The 19,654-nt window shown below is 35.7% G+C and overlaps 1 protein-coding gene across 1 annotated transcript in view; it reads left to right on the forward strand.

Annotated features, from left to right (window-relative positions):
• The window catches only part of RIMS1 (regulating synaptic membrane exocytosis 1), a 451,285-nt gene that overhangs the window by 351,247 nt on the left and 80,384 nt on the right, over nt 1-19,654 (forward strand). The window contains 2 exon segments of the mRNA XM_074368769.1: nt 8,956-9,068; nt 14,704-14,870. Of these exon segments, the coding sequence (XP_074224870.1) occupies nt 8,956-9,068; nt 14,704-14,870 (280 nt within the window).

The raw sequence follows: 19,654 nt of genomic DNA on the forward strand, positions 1-19,654 counted from the left end.
CCCTTTGCTCTGCAGGCTCTCCCTCATTCAGTGTTACTGAGCGCCCATGGTGCGCGTAATTATGGTAACAACAGGGGCACTGCCCTAAGGGAGGTCTAATGGCACCTTTTATAGAGAGAGAGCAGAGGGGCCAAGAGGATGCCTCCAGACGGAGCTGGATTCTGACTCCGCAGCCCACGCGCCCTGTTGCTGTGACGCACACCACTCAACACCGGGAGGTCCACATAGGGTTCCCACCTCCTCTGACGGCCCGGTTTTGTGCCACTCAGCTAAACCTCTGATACCTGGCTTGCTCTTCAAATTACGCAGTTGGAGAAAGCAAAGCCAGTGTCTTTGAGTACAGGTAACACGATCTTGGGGTTGAAAAGTTAACCGAGGAAATAGCAGTGTTCATACCAGGCCATTTACCTTTTACTTCCCTCTTTTGTGTTGGAAGCTGAGAGCCCATATCTTTTTAGGATTCACAAACTGCTTTATAGGCATATTTTAAATTATTCATTCTAAAAGTAAGCCAATTTTTCCCTCTCTGCTACATTTCTTGGACAGTTTTAAAGAGCCCATGAATGTAGTTTGGGGGCATCGAAATAATGATATAAGAAGATCAAAACAGAACCAGAAATTAAATGACTTCAAGGTGAGAAAACATTATTATCATAATGAATTTCTAGTTTATATGCCTTTAAGATAATATTTCTTAAGTGCATTAACTCTTTTGACTTTCGGAAGCAAGTTTGAATCGTAACAAAACACATTGTACTGTCTTTTCTGTAAATATAATTTCCTTCATCATAAAAACCATGTAATTTACACAAGTGGAGAATGAAAGGCAATTAGAGTTCAAAGGGACTAGATGATTTGAACAGAAACCGAGAGTAAGTAGCATTTGTTGCATTTTGTTTTCCTGTCTCACTAATAAAATGTAAAATAATTATTGTAACCAAGTGGTAGGGGCTATTTAAGGAGTATCTCTAGTCAACTGTATTTTAAGTTTCTGTTTAAAAATGCTCAAATAAATGACCTGTGCTTTCCTTTTTAAATGTTGACAAGAGCAATTTGATTGCAAAGTCACACAAAATCTGATTTTTATGAAACTATTAGCACTCACCTTAATTATTAGATGTAATTCATATAAAAAAGTGAAAATGTTATTTTAATGATTTTCTGTTAAATATTAGTTATTGTTTAGACAGTTGCACACTTATTTTAATAGTATATTACGGTTGTGAAACACATCATAGGAAAAAATTATGAAACTAGACTATGCCAAAAGCAGTAAACTAATTTGTGTGTTCTTCGGAAGCAGCATTGTTTTACCTGTCATTAAGTAGAAAAGGGTTTCAGTTTTATGTACATTTTTCTTAGATGCATATTGACTAGATGCATCTTAACCAGGTGATTCATTTGCTGTTACTGTAGGTTGATTTCGAAAGTTCAAATTTCTTCATCTTCTAGGGCTTTGCTGTTTCTGAACACTTACTATGAATATTCATGAATGTTTAGTCACAAATATTTAGAGCGCCACTGGTAAAAAGGGGCTAGCTTGTCCATTTCTCTTTTTACCACAAACCCGCGAATATAGTTGTCATTCTAGCCTTCTCTTTAAACTTTAGGGATGTAGTGAGTGAAGTGGCCCATATAAAGCAGTTCCAAACCCTTGGTTTTGACCCTGTTTTTACATTCTGCTGATTCCAATGTGGTTATTTATAATAGTATTAAGACTTCTAAAACGTCAGAGTGTTTAACACTTCAATCAACCAAGGGTCACCTTGCTGGAAATGCCCCGTTGACGGAGTCCGTCATCACCCCTCTCTCCCTGGCGTCTCTGGGGAGATGCAGAAGACAGAAGGCAGACAGACATCTAGCCATGGATAGGCCCTGATTTCTTTCTTCCTCTAAAGCTGTAGATTTCCCCTAAATATTGTAATTTTTTTTTGCAGATTTTAAAATCTGTAAACACTTTTTACAGAAAAAAGGGAAGAGACATTGAATTTAGTAGTTATGCCTCATCAAGGCTTACAAGATAGATTCTGTTGCCATCATTGTAACTGATGTGTAAACCAAAAATTATGGGTAAACAGATTAGCGATCACTTGGGATAAACCACATGACCCCTCAGGGAGTGGTTCTGTTATTCCCCCGGAGAAGCCTTATTTCGAAGGGCTGCACTTCATGAAGACTGTACTCTAAGAAGGGCCTCCGTAAGGAAGACAGTGCCCCCTCTCACAACAGAGGTACATTTAAGGTCAAAATGCTGTTTAACCCCACGCAACACAAAAGGGCAAGATAAAGTGACAGATGCTTCCATAAAGAGCCTGACTTTCTTATCTGTCAAGTAGCTGATTGATATTTTCAGTGTTCCTCTGGGACTTGGCAGTTTTGACGCTGAAAGTCATATCTGGGGTTGAGAATCCTGAGCTTTGTTTTGGACAGTCGATTGAAAATCCGCATGCTAAAACGAGACCACCTTGTGGTTTTGGCTGCAGCAAGATCTGAGTGGTTAGACGTGCAAGTCACCTACTTCCCCTGTGTCAGTTTTCTGTCTCAATCCTCAGTACCAAAGCACAGGTTATTTTCTTTAAAAGTCCTTCAAGGCAATGTGGTTTTTTATTTTTCAATTAACATGTGTTATTTACTTGTGTTTTATGTTTCTCATGCTGGATAGGTGTTACCTTTTATTTTGTTGTTTATGTTATTGAACATAATCCTTCACATCCAAGAGAATCATACAAGGTCCCAAGGGCAACAGTTTGGCACATTTCTACCCTTGCAAGTCGAAATGAATTTTATTCTCGGAAAATGACCCGGAACTTGGGCATTTCTGTTATCATCAAAATTTTTTACACATTTAATCTTTATGTATGTATACTGTATATGTAGGGGGAGAGAAGGGGGTGTATAAGTATTATATCAAAGTCACTTACTACACTTACATGACCCCAAAACTAAGGATTAACATGCAAGAAATACATTATCTTTTAACTGGGAAAAAATGATGGAAAAAAAGATAGAAAGTAACAAAGTAAAATATAACCAGTAAATTTTTTCCCCTTGCCAACTAAAAACTGGCACATGCCACCTGCCTCTCCAAGGATCAGATCAGGTTGGCATTCGCCACCTAACTCTGCTTGGATTCAATCACGAGCCGCTGCCACCACTGACCTCCGACACTCCGTGAGAGGAGTTCTGGATGGAGGTCAGGAGTGAGGCACTCCGTGCTCTGGGAAAACTGGCTGAACAGGCCTTCAGACAGTTAGGTATTTTCAGGAGAAGATTTTATGACCCAAAGTCTCACATCTCCTCATATCTAGAAAAGTACGAAAATCGTTGACGGTGACATCTGCTCCTCGTGACCAGCAGCACCCTCTGCCTGAGTGTGTGCTTGACTGCATGTGCCCCCTTCACTGAAATCCTGTATGACACTGAGTTTTCCCTTTGCCTCTATAGAAGAGTTTCTCAGCTTTCATTTTGCCGCCAAGATAACTTAACCCACAACTCTCACGTTGTGTGACTTTATTTCAGTCAACACCCTTAACATCTATAGTTTTGGTAAATTGGCAAATTTAAAAAGTACTGGAACTTAGGGAAAAGAGCAGAGAGAAAGTCATTGTAGTTTTCCAGTTTTTTTTTTTTTTTTTTTTTGGAAATATGAAGGAAAATACCAATGCCCTGTTTGAAATAACGTGGAGTCATAGAATACAACAGCTGGCAGTCACTCTAGCAACCTCTGCATTTCACAAATAAAGGTTTCGTAGTGGAGAGAAGGATGGGGACTGGTCGAGGCCACACTGAGGAACTGAGGAGCCGTGACGGGTCAGAGAGTGTGATCTAAGCCTGCTCTTCCCCGGACCTGGGTTCTCACCACTTTACCACGTTGCTTCCAGGTGTTACGGAGAACGTTCATACAGCCTAACAATTTGTATTCCTCCAAAGCCAAAAAAAAAAAACAACAACAACAAAAAAAAAACACCCTGTGACTAGAGACCACTATTGCATTTTTGAATTTTCAAATATAAAAGCATCTTCCTTTCTCTTCAGGCTGTGTGTGCGTATGGCTACTAAGGGTTACAGATTCAGTCCGCTAATTTTTTTTATCTTTTATACTTTTTAATCTTCATATCTTCTTTAATGTTTCATACTGTATTATTTCTAGTATTTGAGTTCCCACTGTTAGTGATCTTTTTTAAAAAAAAAAAGCTTCAGAGAAGGGATTTTTTTTTTTTCAGTGTTGTCAACAACTAAGGCATCGTAGGTGTTTCGTTCATGTATTTAATTCTACTCGACAACTTCCAGATGTGTGGTCATTCGCCATCACTCTTTCTGAGACGTGCACTGGAGCCTGGAGCGAGGATGGGGGCCCCACTCTCACCCCACTCTCCTTCTGTTACTAAACAGCCAGGAAGCAGAGGCATTAAAGTGTGGCAGCGCTTTGTAGGTAGCACGACACGCTGTTATCCTGTCCAAACGTTATCAGGTTTCACCTTTGACACAGGCACCAGCTGATCTTGCTATAGAATAAAATATTCGTAACCTTTTTACTTTAATACATCTAATAATATAGAAATTTTCATTATTTCTATTCTCTTCCACACTCATATTTCACCTAGAATACTTGAAAATACAGGTTTACCAATAGGTTACATAGATTATCTTTTTTGCCTATTAACACAAACCTTTGAAATTTCGAATTCATGTTAATTTCTAGAGGCATAGGGAGAAATGTGAAAGATTTAAGGAATTTGAAGATCAGAGCAAATTTGTATTTAGGTAATTGTAAATTCATGAATAATATTTAAAATATACTTATGAGAATGTAATGTTTAAATTACATTTATCTTAAATGACACAGAACCATAATATTTACAATATTTTAAAGCAAGTCACAAATGTCTGCTAGGTCCAAGGAGTTTCCCAGAAAATCACATTTCTCTTTGGATGAGGTGATACTGTAGAAATTTTTTAGTGATGGGTTAGGGGAGATTTATTAAGGAATCTTAAGCCTTTTTTTAAGTCACAGGCCTCCCTAATAATTATATGAAAGGGACAGATCTAGGAAAATGCATATAAGCATAAATACAATATTTGCAAATGATTTCAGCTTCTTCGCAATTTCACCAAAGATCATTCATAGTATAAGGTTGAGTTCACAGCAAGACATGGGACATGAAAAAAGAACTAATTATTTCAGTCTATCTTTGTTTTTAATAATACCGAATACTTTCCATCAGAAGTAATAAATTACTTTTAAAGTTGTATTTATTTTTCTCACCTTGAGTATACCAGTTTAGAAGAGAAGAAATGATCTCATAAGTATTATTTTAACTTAACCCCTAAAAAAAAGTTCTAGTTTTGTACTTTCTTAATTATAATTTGCTTAATTGTAATTGCTGAGTTGATATTTGACATATGTACATTCATTGGATTAAAACGACAGAGTTTAAAAATCACAGTGGATGTAAAGTTGATCTAAAAAAAAATGGATAAAATTCAATAAATATCTTTTAGGTAAATTAATATCTGCCTTTTAAAAAGCACAGTTTATTCAACATTAGACACACCGTTCAGCTTGTGGAAAGCATAGTGAAAAATTCCATCTTAAAAACAAAAGTTTTGTATAAAAATACAATGTTAATCTCACCTTGGGGGGTAGGGAAAGTGAATCGTTCCTGTTACTATCAGGCTGTCGGCAGTGTTAGCCGAAATACCCTCTACAGTGAACATCCTTATCTTTAGAAAATTTTATATGGAAAGTACATTTTCAATAAGAGACTAAAAGAAATTGCATGATAATTATATTTGTTATAAAAAGTGGGAGGGGTTATTTCACTTTCTAGTATGTGGCAGTTTTGAAATTTTTTAAAAAAGTCCTCCAACTCTTACAATCTTTTTATAAAAGAATAGTAACGGATGCTTTAATGATTTTGTTAGTTTACAATGCTCCCAGCATTCAGAATGCTCCTAATACGTGAATTTAATGCTAGGATTTGTGGGAGAATTTGAAAATATTTTATTTCATAATTTAATTTTGCTGCTGGCATTAAAATTAGTAATATAAAATTTTTAAATGATGATCAGCAACCATCCTTTTCAAAGTGAGAAATTTGAGCTCTCTGGACTGTGGTTAATTTTACTTAAAGTGAGATACTCGTCAGATAATCATATTCCAAAGATTCAATTCAGTTTTAATCATTACTATCTATTTTTCTCCATATAAAAAATGTACATTAATAATCATGTCTTCCAGTTCAAATTTGTGATAAATTTTCTATTTCAGCTCATAAATATTTCTTCCTATTTAGATTGACACACCAATAATCCAGAAATAATGCCATTTTATTCCACAATCTACAGTTGAAAAATAAAATGCAAAGTAAACAAAATCTGTAGAAAAGTTAAAGAACTTTCAAATTCACACTAAAGCTTCTTCATTGATGTTAATGAAAAAAAAGTACTGAAACATGACAACTTGTATAAACAATTCTTCTTAGAATACACACTAATGTACACATCATCAGGAAATAATGAGACATTGTGTTTTTTAATGTGAATTATATGTAATTATCTGACCTTTTAATATGAGTAAGTCAATGATAAGCTGTTTGCATTTTGCATCTTGGAATCTGAGACCAAGAGATGAGGATATAACAGAGAAACTGCGTTTTTGCTGGGGAGTCAAGGAAGTCTACTCATGATTTTGCAAAGAAACAAATTTTGGAGATTTTCTTTCTTTGACAGCTTACATGATAGTAACTTGCACATGTTCAAGGATAAGGATAGTATATTAGTCATTTTGGGGAGGTCAAAGTGAAATCATTTAAAACCATTTTAGGATACATTTTAGTTAGACAACCACTGCCTTCTTAATATTTAGTTTTGACTTTTGCAAAATACAGAGTTAAGTTCAGCCATATCATAAGCTAAGTAACCCTATTTAAGGAAGTGACGTGCTAATCCTGGCGAGGTTAAGTCGCCAGGACTGTGTCAGACCACTTCAGGCTGTAGCTCTTGGGAAATCGTCTTTTCAGTGTTCAGTAACGGTCCTTCTTGAGAATGACATGATACCAAAGGTGAAGGTCACAAAACTATGGGCTAATCAGTGTCAAGATTTTCTTAAAATGAAATTAATGTCTTGCTGAGAATATTAAGCTAACATCATTTAAATTCACTTTTATCGCAAGTGGAGATGACTTGGAATTGCTTAAATCTTTAGCTGTAGAATGCCGCTGTTTAGAGTCCTTTGGGCTTTCTCACAGCCCCGAGCGAACCGCCAAGCAAGTGCCCAGAGGCCCCACGTCACAGGCAGAGGGCAGAGAACAGATCTGTGTACGTTTTCCCACTTGGTATATTGCTTTCTGTAAATATAACTCACATTTTTCAATAGCTTTGCCTCAATTCCCAGCTGCTCTCTAGTAGCATTTTGCTTTATAATACTTATTATGACTCCTTATATATTGTCAAGTAATTAATGCATTTCTGAGCTGCTTTTCTCAAGATCTCTATTGAACAATTCATTCATCATAAGTCCTCGTTTACTATCCCTGAAGTCAGTATTTTCAAAGCAAGTGTGCATCATTGCTTAATTCCCATAACTGTGACATTAGAAGTTGAAATTGTCTATCTAATTTACTGAATTTAAACAAAGCTAAACATCTAGTAATTTGGCCTTAAAAGTATGATTAAAACATTTACCCACATATTGCAAACCATGTATTTATCTCGTGGGCTATTAGTCTGTATTTGAACACACCAAAAAAGCTACAGATTTACTTAATTCTTATAATGGATGTCAGTGTCCTTTTATCAGAAATCACAGGCCATGTTTATTCATTGCAATGGAAAAAAATTGCCAGCAAGGATCTTTATAAACTCCTTGTAAGAGATGAAATCAGCAGCCAAGTCAATCAGATCTATCAGGGTTTCCATCATCCTTTAAATGATGGGGCCTTTCGGCAGATGTCCTAATACATTAATCACAAGCACTGTGGCTCTGGTCATGTTTATGTGTATGTATACACCTTAAAAATCGTAGCTCTTGTTGGAGAGATTGAAGAGTCTGAAATTGGCAAAAGGTACATTGTGAAAAATAAACAGAGGCCTCCTACACCACAGGTATATGTGCACGACTGATTCTTAGCTCTTCATCTGTAAAAACTAAGCGGTTTGGGATGGATTCTGGCTTAAAAGAACTCATCCTCGATGGAAGGCTGTGATTCTTCCCATCCCAACACTCACACCTGCTGCTTGGGAGCTTGATAAAGGCTTCAGTGGAATACACTTCTTTACATATTCTAAATTAAAGAGCTAACATTCAATACCACGGTTTCAAAAACTATGAATTTCATCTATGTGGTCACAGGCATAGCTGTCAAAAATAGAAAACTAATCTTTTCTCTCAGGGAGTCCCTTTTTTAAGATTGGCAAATACCCATGAAAAGCTGCTGGTAGATATGAACGATTTCGTAAGAAGGCCTCAGAAAAGCAGACACTCTCCAGTTAAAACAGTTTTGGGGTGACTTCTGTGACAAAGGATGTTAAGCGGTGTGCAGTGCATGTAAATGTGTGCATACATGTGCGATGTGCTCAGTCTGCAGACTTGTTTTCTCTATATATGTCCGTGCAACAACCAGTTGATTAAACAGAAGGCCTATTTTCACAATTAAATTTTGTTCCACGTAGTCGTTTATGAACGGGGTGGAAATCATTTCCTGTCAGATGAAGGACTAGGCTCCCTTGCTTTTGTTACTAACACCTGTGCTCCCCGTTCTGTGTGATCTGAGTCATGTTCATCTTTAGAGCCAGAGTGGCTCACATGGTACATCCTGCCTTTTGTTTATGAATCACGTTATTGCTAAATTTCATTTCCTTGAAGTCATATCAAAAGCATTGAAATCTTAAGCCATTCGGTTCCTCGAAGCTGCTTCCTGTGTTTTAATAGACTTCCATTGTGTGTTTTTGCAGCAAGCTTAGTAGTGGAGGAACGAACAAGACAGATGAAAATGAAAGTGCATCGATTTAAGCAGACAACAGGGTCTGGTTCTAGTCAAGAACTTGATCGCGATCAATATTCCAAGGTAAACCCAGCCATATCCAACTCGTAGTTTCCCTACTGAAAAATTACACTGTGCGTAGCAGGCAGGACAGGTGAGCACCGAGGAGTCCGAGAGCAGCTGTCACTCACGTGGCGGTCCTGCATCGTACCCTCTCTCCTCGTGGTGTTTTCACACGACATGGCTTTACTAAAATAGGATTCATTAACTTAGATTAAATGTTTTTCTGAAAACAAGATGAAAATACTTGGTATTAAAGTCAGTGATGGATTGTCAGTAGTCACATTCACACAAATAAGCAAGGTACATCAAGCCATTTTATTGCTTGAATATTGTTGAATATTGTAGTTAAAATATTAAGATATAGATGTATAGTCTTAAATACTATTTGAGGTTGATATTTCTATTGATATTTGTTAGTGAAGGACAGAAATTATGTGATGTGAGATTTCTTATCGATCTGTCTTTAGTAAGAAAAGTAACTCATTTCAAACTCTTTGAAACTGAAATCCACACCATTTCAAGGAGCAATAAACATTTAATTTATATTTCAATATTGCTTTGTAAGGATGCAATAAGGAGTTAATAAACTGCTAACTAGCATCTGATAATTTTAATTAAAATACACATAGAATTTTATACTTTGTAAAGCAATTTTAAATATATTATCTGGTTTATTTAAAAATCCTTTTTTTTTTTTCAAATACCACAAAAGGGGCAACAGCCACTATGGGACAAGCTGTGTTATAATTTGATGTCAAGAGCCCTTTGGGGAGTAATGATCTTTTAGAAATTCAAAATTAAATAAAAATTATACTATGTCAGTACTATTAGCTTGTTACATGAACCTGGAAAACCTTATTTTTAAATGTTGGAGGTTGTTCGTTATATAGTCAGATATTCAGAGATTTATACCAAAAAAAAAAGGAGTGATTATGAAATTTGATTTGTCACCAGACCACCATAGAGTCATGTGTGTTGAACAGTCTGTCATTTTACGTCTTAGGTTAGATACAACCCCTGCAGAAGGGTTTCAAACTGGCCAAAGCCAGGGGTCGCTGAGACTGAGTGAGGCCAAACTCTCTAGAAGTCTGAAACGTGTTAAAAAGTAAAGTCAGTAAAGAAAAAAAAGAGTCAGTAAGCAAAATATGTTGATGTCCCACAGAGTTGCTGGTTCCAGCCCCATGTAGTTTTTCTGTGGTTTGTTCTTTACTGTATTATCACTGAGTCAGCTGTTTGTCTGTCTTCTTGATGGACATCATTATCATTTTTTTGTTTCCTTTTCCCACAAATGCAGTAAGAATTAGGAAGCAGGGTAAGTTAGGTTTTCTTCCTGTGCTGTTGCATGTAGTTATTTTGGAAAGGTTCTGTAAAACGGGAATGCTTCATTAAAGCTGAAAATGCCTTTTCAATTTCTTAGCATCATGTCAAAGGATGAGGTGGCACGGAGCAGCAGGGAGAGTTAGTGCCAGCATAGGAAACAAGAAAGAGGTCAATGAAGAATCAGGGTGAAATACCGATAGCCTTTCTGAACTAGGACTCTAATCATTAAATCCATTGATCAAAAAAACTACAAAATGAAGTGCCCTACCTAGCAGTCTAAACCACCACTCACACATTTTCATAACAAATCAAAAGTGGATTTAGCTTGGTTGGGAGATTCCAAATTCTCTGATGGATAGAAATTTAGAACTTGAAAATACCTTGAAGTGATCTTCTATTCCAGCTCTCTGATTTACCAAACTTATGAAGACTGAGGCTCCTCCAGAAGAAAGGAGGTGATCTACTGAACTTAGCAAAGCCTTTCTGTTCAGGGTGGCCCAGGGACACCAGATCTGGAACGTAGGTTCCCCTTTGTTCTGCTTCTGACGTCACTGAAATGTACACATGACTCCAGTTTGACACAGAGGTTCTTCTACAGCTTTTAATTTGCACGCAGTTAAATTACCATATTCTATATTATATCATTTCTCCTCCTCTGCACAGGCATCCTTTTTCTTTTTCTCTCACATTGCATTTTAATATTAAAAACTCATTACTTTCAGATACATTACTGTTGCTCTTATGGTATAAACTGACACCACTATATGACATAAGTAAAATTATTATAAATTATATTAATAAGTGTGAGATCAAAGATATGGTATCTTTAAAAACTTCTAAGAATATAGGACAGGAAAAAATACATAAGATAAAATAGCAGATAATTAGCTTATTTTTAATTTTACATGTTAAGTAAAAGGTAAATACTCTCCACAATTCTAATATTCACATTATAGCTTAATGCTTATAATAAAAATTTTAAATAGTTTCCACTAACAGTTTCAGTTAAACCTCTCTCATTTTTTTCTCAATTTTTATCCTTTTACCTCATCCTGTTTTGGATTTACTCTACAAAGATTCATTTTTATTTGCATGGTTGAGAACCAGTATCTTCATAAATTTAATATACATTAAATTTTGAACTTTATTCCTTTACTGACTCGCTTCTAGCGTTCTAATCCGTTTGCCATTTTCAATGAAGCAATGCACCTTAGTTGAAATTCTGCCAAGTTAGAAATAGTTGACTGTTTTCAGAATATTTATTACCAAACACCAACAGAACTCGGTTGTCTTCAGTGCAAAGCATGACCAGACACATCTAGTATAATTCCTAAGATGTTTCAAACCTGGCATCTCCTTTAAAGTATTAAATGAACCTAACTCCATCCTGAGTAAGGAATTAGCACTAACTTGGATTTTGATAAAACACAAATCTGCTTCCGTATTCTGGAAATGTGACACTGTGCAATTTTCCCATTGATGTTAGACAGAGTCACATGCCTTGGTGATGGAGTGACATTCAGAGTTGGAGGGTGAATTTGCATGCAGGCTCTCACATTCTAAAGAGTTCTTATGTTCCCATAACCCAGGAACAGCAAGCAAGGTTGATGCAATGGGTTCCATCGGAAGCCACTGAATGTTCATTACTTACAAAAATAGCAGCCCTACTGTTAGAACCTCCTCTCACACCAATGACTTGTTTCTCTGCTCTGTGGTCAGTGTAACTTTCTCCTGAGGATGTTACATTTCTCAAAGTATAATTAATGGGTTTCCTTTAAAATACTTCATCGCTAAGTAGGAAATTTGACAAATCATGCTTGAGGAAAAGTCAATGTGATTAATTCAAACTTTTAGCAGATTTTGAAAATAAGTAGATATCGTAGTAAAAAGTGAATGTAAAAGCCTTTCACTTTTCTTCAAATAGCCAGTGTGAACAAAACCGTGACCCTGTGTCTGAATGATGGATTTTTCTTTACCCCAATATAAGAAATTTTAATATGACATATAATCTTTTAAAATCTCTTGTTTTAGCACTTTGCTGGAATAGTAAAATTTATATACAAAAAATGTGAGAAAGAGAGGGGTAGGTATAGCTCAGTGGCAGAGCACATGCTTAGCACACACGAGGTCCTGGGTTCAATCCCCAGCACCTCCATTACAGAAAAAGAGAGAGAGAGGAAGAGATAGAAAAGGGGGATTTCTTCAGTTGGGGAAATAGTTCCATGTACACCCACATGTCCTTATGCTGTAGTCTACATTGCTTATTATTTGCCAAATATTAGAACATTTGTTCTGGTGGTCAGTACAATGCCAGAAAAATCTCCCACAGCTGGGTAAATTTTTATTGTATTAGAAACCAATTCATTCACAGTCTCTCATGGTCAAGCTATCATTTCAGTATTTGGAAACATTCTGATAATTACATAATTAGTTTCAGAAATAAGTAATATAGAAATTAAGTTTGTACCCCAGTAATAGTATTAAAATCACATTCCACTATGTGTGCATATTAAATTTTTACATCTATTCTGTAAATAAAAAACAGTTCTGATTGAAATGAATCCTCTCAGTCAGCATCCTGCTATCAGATATGACAGAATTTGTTGGGAAACCATTAACACGTTACTTTGAATACATTGTCTTAAATAATATTAATTTTAGGTCAGACTTGAAGTTATATAAATAGCTCAGTTCTGAACATAATAACAAATATGGATTTCCTTTTGAATTATTTAGCATATATGCCTTTCAAAAACAAATCAGACAATTATGAAAAAATTCTTTGGAAAGATAATTCTATGGATATTCTATAAATTTGGAATTGTTGTCACACTTGTTGTGAAATTCTTTGCCCAACACATACACGTGAGAGGTGAAAAATTAACATTTTAATGACTTAAGCCTGAACTATTCTCATTTGAAGGGTTATGAAATAAACATGACCCTTCCTCTAGGAGTTTTTTTAAAAAACATTATTGTCTTATAGTCCTTTTGTATATACAGATCCACATTTTAGCATCATTTCATTTAGTATTCTTTATCAAGACAACTGCATATACAAAATTTTAGAAAGTATTTAGATTATTTTAGATTTAGTAAAACTCATGGAGGGCAGAAGATGGATGAGCTTTTCTACAAATTTAACAAACTTTTGATATTTTCACACCTTAGCACATAAGTGCAAAATTAAATTGCTTGATATGAAACTTAAATACCCAGTGTTTGGTCATGTGTTCCTTTTAGTTATATGTTCTTTTCTTTTATGTAAGAAGTTATATTATCTTACCTTCCAGTATCTAACAATAGAAAATCAATTATATATTCGTTATTTATAAATTGCATACACTAGTATAACCTTACTATTTATTATGACTAAAACACATATAAAAGTAATACAGATAATATAAAACTATTCACTGTGTCATACATTGCAATAAGAGAGTGCAGTAAAAAGAAGAATGGATTAACTGCTTTGACAGCTTTGCAAGTTGTAATCTTTTACCTAATGATTTCTAAGACATTTATCTTTAGTATTAATTTAGTAATGGATGACAATGAATATTAAACTATAAAGACACACTTAAATATAAGAGGTAGTGTATACTGAAATTTTAATAGGAATCCCATTTTTTTTGCTTTCAACACTTAGTGGAATCTTTTTTTTTTTTTTGAGTCATTTTTTAACTTCAAGTCTTCGTTGAATAGTTAAATCTGAAAATGACTAATTACACCATGATGGAAAGTCAAAGTCTAGTCTTCTCTTCCACTGCTGTCCTTATCTCTGGCACAGCCTTTAATATCAGCCTTTTTTGTAGAGAGTTATATTTTTGGATGAAATTTCAAAAGTGTGATGTCTAGAGTAGGGAAAGTGTGTAGGGAAATTGAGTATACGTTTTAGAAAGACTCAGAAAGCACAGGCAGACGGAAGCAGTCTGTACCATGGATAGTGTAGAAGATGAGTAGAATTTGTAGCCAATAATGAAAACCACAGCAAGAAAAAATAAATTGATATACTAGAAAAAAATAATACAATTTTGATGTTTTGACACTTGTGTAAATAATTTCTTCAATGATTTTACACCTAAGCATTTACATTTTTGAGTCTTTTATACTTCAGTCCTTATAAGCCACTTCTTACCATTCAAAGGATGTGGGATTTTTGTATTGGAAATCATGGACTGCATTTAGTGTTTGGATGATTGGAGGTCCCACCCCTGTTTTTATGAAGGGGCACTTTGACTTGACGTGGGCAAAGCCGTCGTGAACTTCGCCATGTATGTCTCTGTGGTCCATGATCTGATGATGGAGCTCACGCTTTCTTGTTTTTAATCTTTAGTATAACATTCATAAAGATCAGTACAGAAGCTGTGATAACGTCTCTGCCAAGTCATCAGATAGTGATGTCAGCGATGTGTCCGCCGTTTCCCGAACCAGCAGTGCCTCCCGCCTCAGCAGTACAAGCTTCATGTCTGAGCAGTCTGAGCGCCCCCGGGGTAGGATCAGGTGAGTGGGCAATGCTGTTTGTACAAATCAGGCCTGCATCTGCGGGATGCAAATGCACCTAGCTTCCTGAATATTCTTGCTAAACTACTGTTCAGGTCAAGCTGCAAAACATTGCATTAAAATAACTGGGACTAGTGTGGGTTGAGAAATTACTAACTATTGTGTGTTATTGCCTAGACTGTTGGGTACCGTCTACTATCAGGTATAATTTATAACTGTTGTCATAATTCTGGAGATGGCTCCAAGTCACAGTCACAGGAGTTTCTTCTAAGATGATTAAATCCACAAAGTGTTCCGTGGACCACAAAGTCCAGTGTCAGAAAGCTCTCTCCGTGAAGGGCCATGTAGTAAACATTTCAGGCCATGCAGGACAGTCTCTGTTCCAACTACTTTTCAATGTCATTGTGGTACAGAAACTGCAGACAAGTGAGCATAGTTGTATTCCAATAGAATTTTATTTGCAAAAAAAAAAAAAACAAACAAACAGAAAGCCGGCTGTGTTTCCCCATGGGCCGCATTGTGCTGGTCTCTTCTTTAATCCCAAAGCAGTTTGTCTGCCTTCGGGTGGACATGATAACAAAATACACATCTCTATTTTACATTATGTGTGTGATAAGAAATTTGCATGAAGTTTGCTTAAATAATTCTGCTGAAGAGAAAAGACCTCAGGTATCCAATCCTGCCCTAAGCAAAGCAGACTCAATATGGACAGGGCGCATTTTATATTTGTTCTTAATGAGTTTTCAGAAATAGAGGTTTCATTGAAGGAGTTTTGTGGTTGATGAGAGATCCAAGAGATAAAAATGCTCAAAATAGGAATAATTATCTTTCTAATAATCTGGAAATCTAATATTATTGCACATTTTGATGTTTTAGAATAAAATGTATCTTAGAGCGTTCCATCTCCTGGGTTTTTCTGTACCTACCTCATACGTTGGAGCCGATTGAGAGCACTTATCTTACTGTTAATTAACAATGACATTCTCTGAGACTCTACATGAGCAAGTCCAATCGGTAAAGACATTAATAGAAAAAAATGTTTTATCTCTACTTCTAATGTTCTCAGCATCTGGTCCTATCAGAATATTGAGTTCTCTAAAATTAAAGGAAGAATTAAAAGACCTAAGTATGTAGCCACATTAAGCTGTTGGGATAAAGGGGTAAAAATTATTCTAATTGATTCCTTTTTACTGAAATATTTTTAAGATATTATTTCAAAACCTATTCAACTTAGCAAGAATATTGATACATAGGGTTTAAACAAAGACCTTTCGCTTTTAATTACTGAAAACAGTTTACTAATAGTTACAAAGCCATAAAGCTTAAAGCAATTTTGTCTATGTTCTACGCTATAAAGTATGATGGATTTAATTGAACATATATTACTAACCAACTGTGAAAACAATATATGGGTCCATTGTCATTTTCTCTTGAAGTTTCAGGAAAATGGATTCTTCAAAAATTAATCGTCAGGAAAAATTTGGCTACATGATTTTTGAGGAAGAAAGTAAAGAACAGAAAACTTTTAGGCAGCTCAACAAGGGACTAGAATCTACCTGGGAGTGTACTGGAGCCAGGGTTACTTTGTGGGAAATTGAAGGTGATGGGGAGGGGGGCAGACCTGAAAAGGATACAAATAAATTTCTTAATGACAAATCCATTTTCTCTGGGCGTTTCCCTGTTTTCAGCTCCCCTTTCTCTTCTTTGTAGTTTCGATCACATCTGAGCTGAGAGTTATCTTTATGTAAGTGCATGACATCGATTTAGGCAGTAAAGCTAATGGCTAAGTAAGTTTCCCCCAAGACTAACATAAAGAGGCATATTTCCTGTAGTCCTGTACTTCAGGTCCGGGATTCTTCATATGTGGTGCATATTTGATTTTTTAGAACGTTTAGGAGGAATAAAGAAGGTGCAGTGAGATATGGGAAGGGACCAGTCTTTCTTCTGACATTCAGAGCCCAGTTATCTGTTTATGTACATTCTTCTCCCTGAATATCCTCATAGGCAGGCGCACGCGCGCGCACACACACACACACACACACACACACAGAGGTATGCCATGTCTACTATCAACCATGTGGTAAAAACCTCTGAGGAGAGTTTGTAATGGAAAAAAAAAAAAAAGAACAAAATGACATCAGAGGGTTACAGGCTTTTCTGCCTTAAATGTTCCCTATTCCCATAAAACTGTGAGTAATGATTATTCTCAATATATGACTGCTTCTTATTTCTTTTTTTTTAGTAACTAACACCTGCCTAAGTTTTAAAATTCTGTTTATTCAAACTCATGGTTAAAAGATGAAAAATCTGATCAGTATGATAATAGACGTATTTATATTTCATAATTGGTAGCCAATTCTCCAATGAAGACATACAAATAGCCAATGAAAAATTGCTCAGTATTGCTAATTATCAGAGAAATGCAAAGCAAAACTACAATGAGGTATCACCTCATACCAGACATCATTTAAGAGTCCACAAATGATAAATGCTGGGGAGGGTGTAGAGAAAAGAGAACCCTCCTACGCTGTTGGTAGGAATGTAGTTTGGTGTAGCCATTATGTAAAATAGTTGGAGATTCCTTAAAAAACTAGGAATAGACTTACCATATGATGCAGCAATCCCATTCCTGGGCATATATCCAGAGGGAACTCTAATTAAAAAAGACAAATGCACCCCAATGTTCACAGCAGCACTATTTACAATAGCCAAGACATGGAAACAACCTAAATGTCCATTGACAGATGACTGGATTAGGACATTGTTGGGGGGGGGGTGTATGTGTGTGTGTGTTGATTTCTGTTTTGATACGATCACTAACCAGTAAAAGAACTGCAGTAAGTACACAGCTTCTGCAGAACTTAATTTATTTTCCTGTTTAACGGTTCACTCACTCATCCGTTCATTCACCAGTCATTTATTGAGCACCTATTACATTGAGGGACCACACTTGGTACCCACTATATGCTGCAAAGCAAAACGGATGTGATCCCTCGCTCTGTGGTTTTAAATGACTCTTAATACATATGAAACGTTATTATGTGTGTATTCATCTGGAAAATGAGAACCATATCCACCACTTCCACCCCACAGGAGTGAGTGAGAAAAAGTGATGAGTCTGTCATATTGCCCTCGATATATGATTGTAGCTCAGTTTCTCCCTACAAGATGTGAATATTCGAGTTACTCTGAACTTTTAAAAGTTATCCCTAACGTGTCTTAGAGGCAGATGGCCGCCATAGGGTATGACACAACAGCTTTCAAAATCTGGATTTTATTATTCATGCTTAATTTTTCCACCTCGCTTTATGATTTATGATGAGCGGGATGAATGTAAGCGTTGGTTTGGAGAAGTTCAGTTTCATTAGCGTGAAGGTTTTCAGGTCATGCTCTCAACTGCAGGTGTTCGAACGAACATTACTACCTCTGCATGTTCCCGCGTACACACATACACATTTGAAACAGAAGAAATAAAAGATTAAGAGAAGACTTAGAGAGCAGGGCTCACGCTTAATCCTTCCACTAGAGCAGTTTTACAAGTAGTTGTTTCATCCACTGAAGACTCATTAAAAATATTATTTTAAAAAAAGTAAAGAGGACAGATCGCTGCCTTAGAAGCATATTGTAAACCAAACTATGTGGCACAGTAAATTCTGGCGCTATGATGTGCAGGAAAAAAATTAAAATATGAGATCGGGTTCTAATTCTTTAGCTATTAAGTATTCTGAATTCAGATAGTACCTTGATTTGGCCGACAGTTTTTGTATTATGTTTGCAAGTCTTTGGTGTAATACAGTGAGGAAAAAGCTCTAATTTCAAAGAAAAAGAAAACTTGCAGACTGTTTGGTTTCTATCAGGCTTATTGGTCCATTTTCCTACAGCACGTTTTGTGTCTTAATCATGCGCTTGATGTATGAAATAGAAGAAGTACTTGTGATTGCTTTAAGCGTGTTAGCTTTACATAGTATAATAACAGTCTGTCCAAAGGAATATATTTTATTTTCAAATTCATGGCTTCAGCACGTAGTTAACAGACTTCATTCTACGCTTGGTATATGTTAAATTTAAAACAGTATGGTAAAAAATTTAAAAGGCTTTTTTTTTTTTTAGAAAATCATCATGTAGAGCTGTCTTTCTTTACTCATTTCAAAATATGATTACCTTGATTTTAAAGAGGCTGTCCTAAAGCATCAACGCTATAGCCAAATCCATATTGATCAACACTTGCTAATTGAATACATACGTCATGTCCCATATAGTGAATCAAGAAACCATAGACCCATAGAACTTGAAAGATTCTCAAGAGACCATATATGCTGGCTTCCTATAATTAGTGGAAATGTTTTCTAAGTTATCTGAATCATCTAGAATAATTAATGGTCTTCTTTGTTCCTTTGTAAACTAAAACTGCAGGTATAACAAGAAATCGTTTGTGTGTGTCCGTCTTCAGTTTTATGATATGGTTTTATCACCTGTGACTCATTTATATTCTCTTATGGTTCAGATGACATGATATGAGAGATTACTTTCTAATGTTTCAGTGTTCACTGAATATATGTGTGTGTACATATATACTTAGTTGAATTTATAACAGATTGGAAATACATGATGATATACATATTTTTTAATTTTACTTTTTATTTGAGTGTAGTTGATTTATAGTGTTAGTTTCAGGTGTACAGTAAAGTATTTCAGTTATACATATATATAAAATTCTTTTTCAAATTCTTTCCCATTAGAGCTTATTACTAGAAATTGAATACATTTCCCTGTGCTATATAGTA

The sequence above is a fragment of the Camelus bactrianus genome, chromosome 8 (genome assembly GCF_048773025.1).
Source record: "Camelus bactrianus isolate YW-2024 breed Bactrian camel chromosome 8, ASM4877302v1, whole genome shotgun sequence".
Taxonomy (NCBI): domain Eukaryota; kingdom Metazoa; phylum Chordata; class Mammalia; order Artiodactyla; family Camelidae; genus Camelus; species Camelus bactrianus.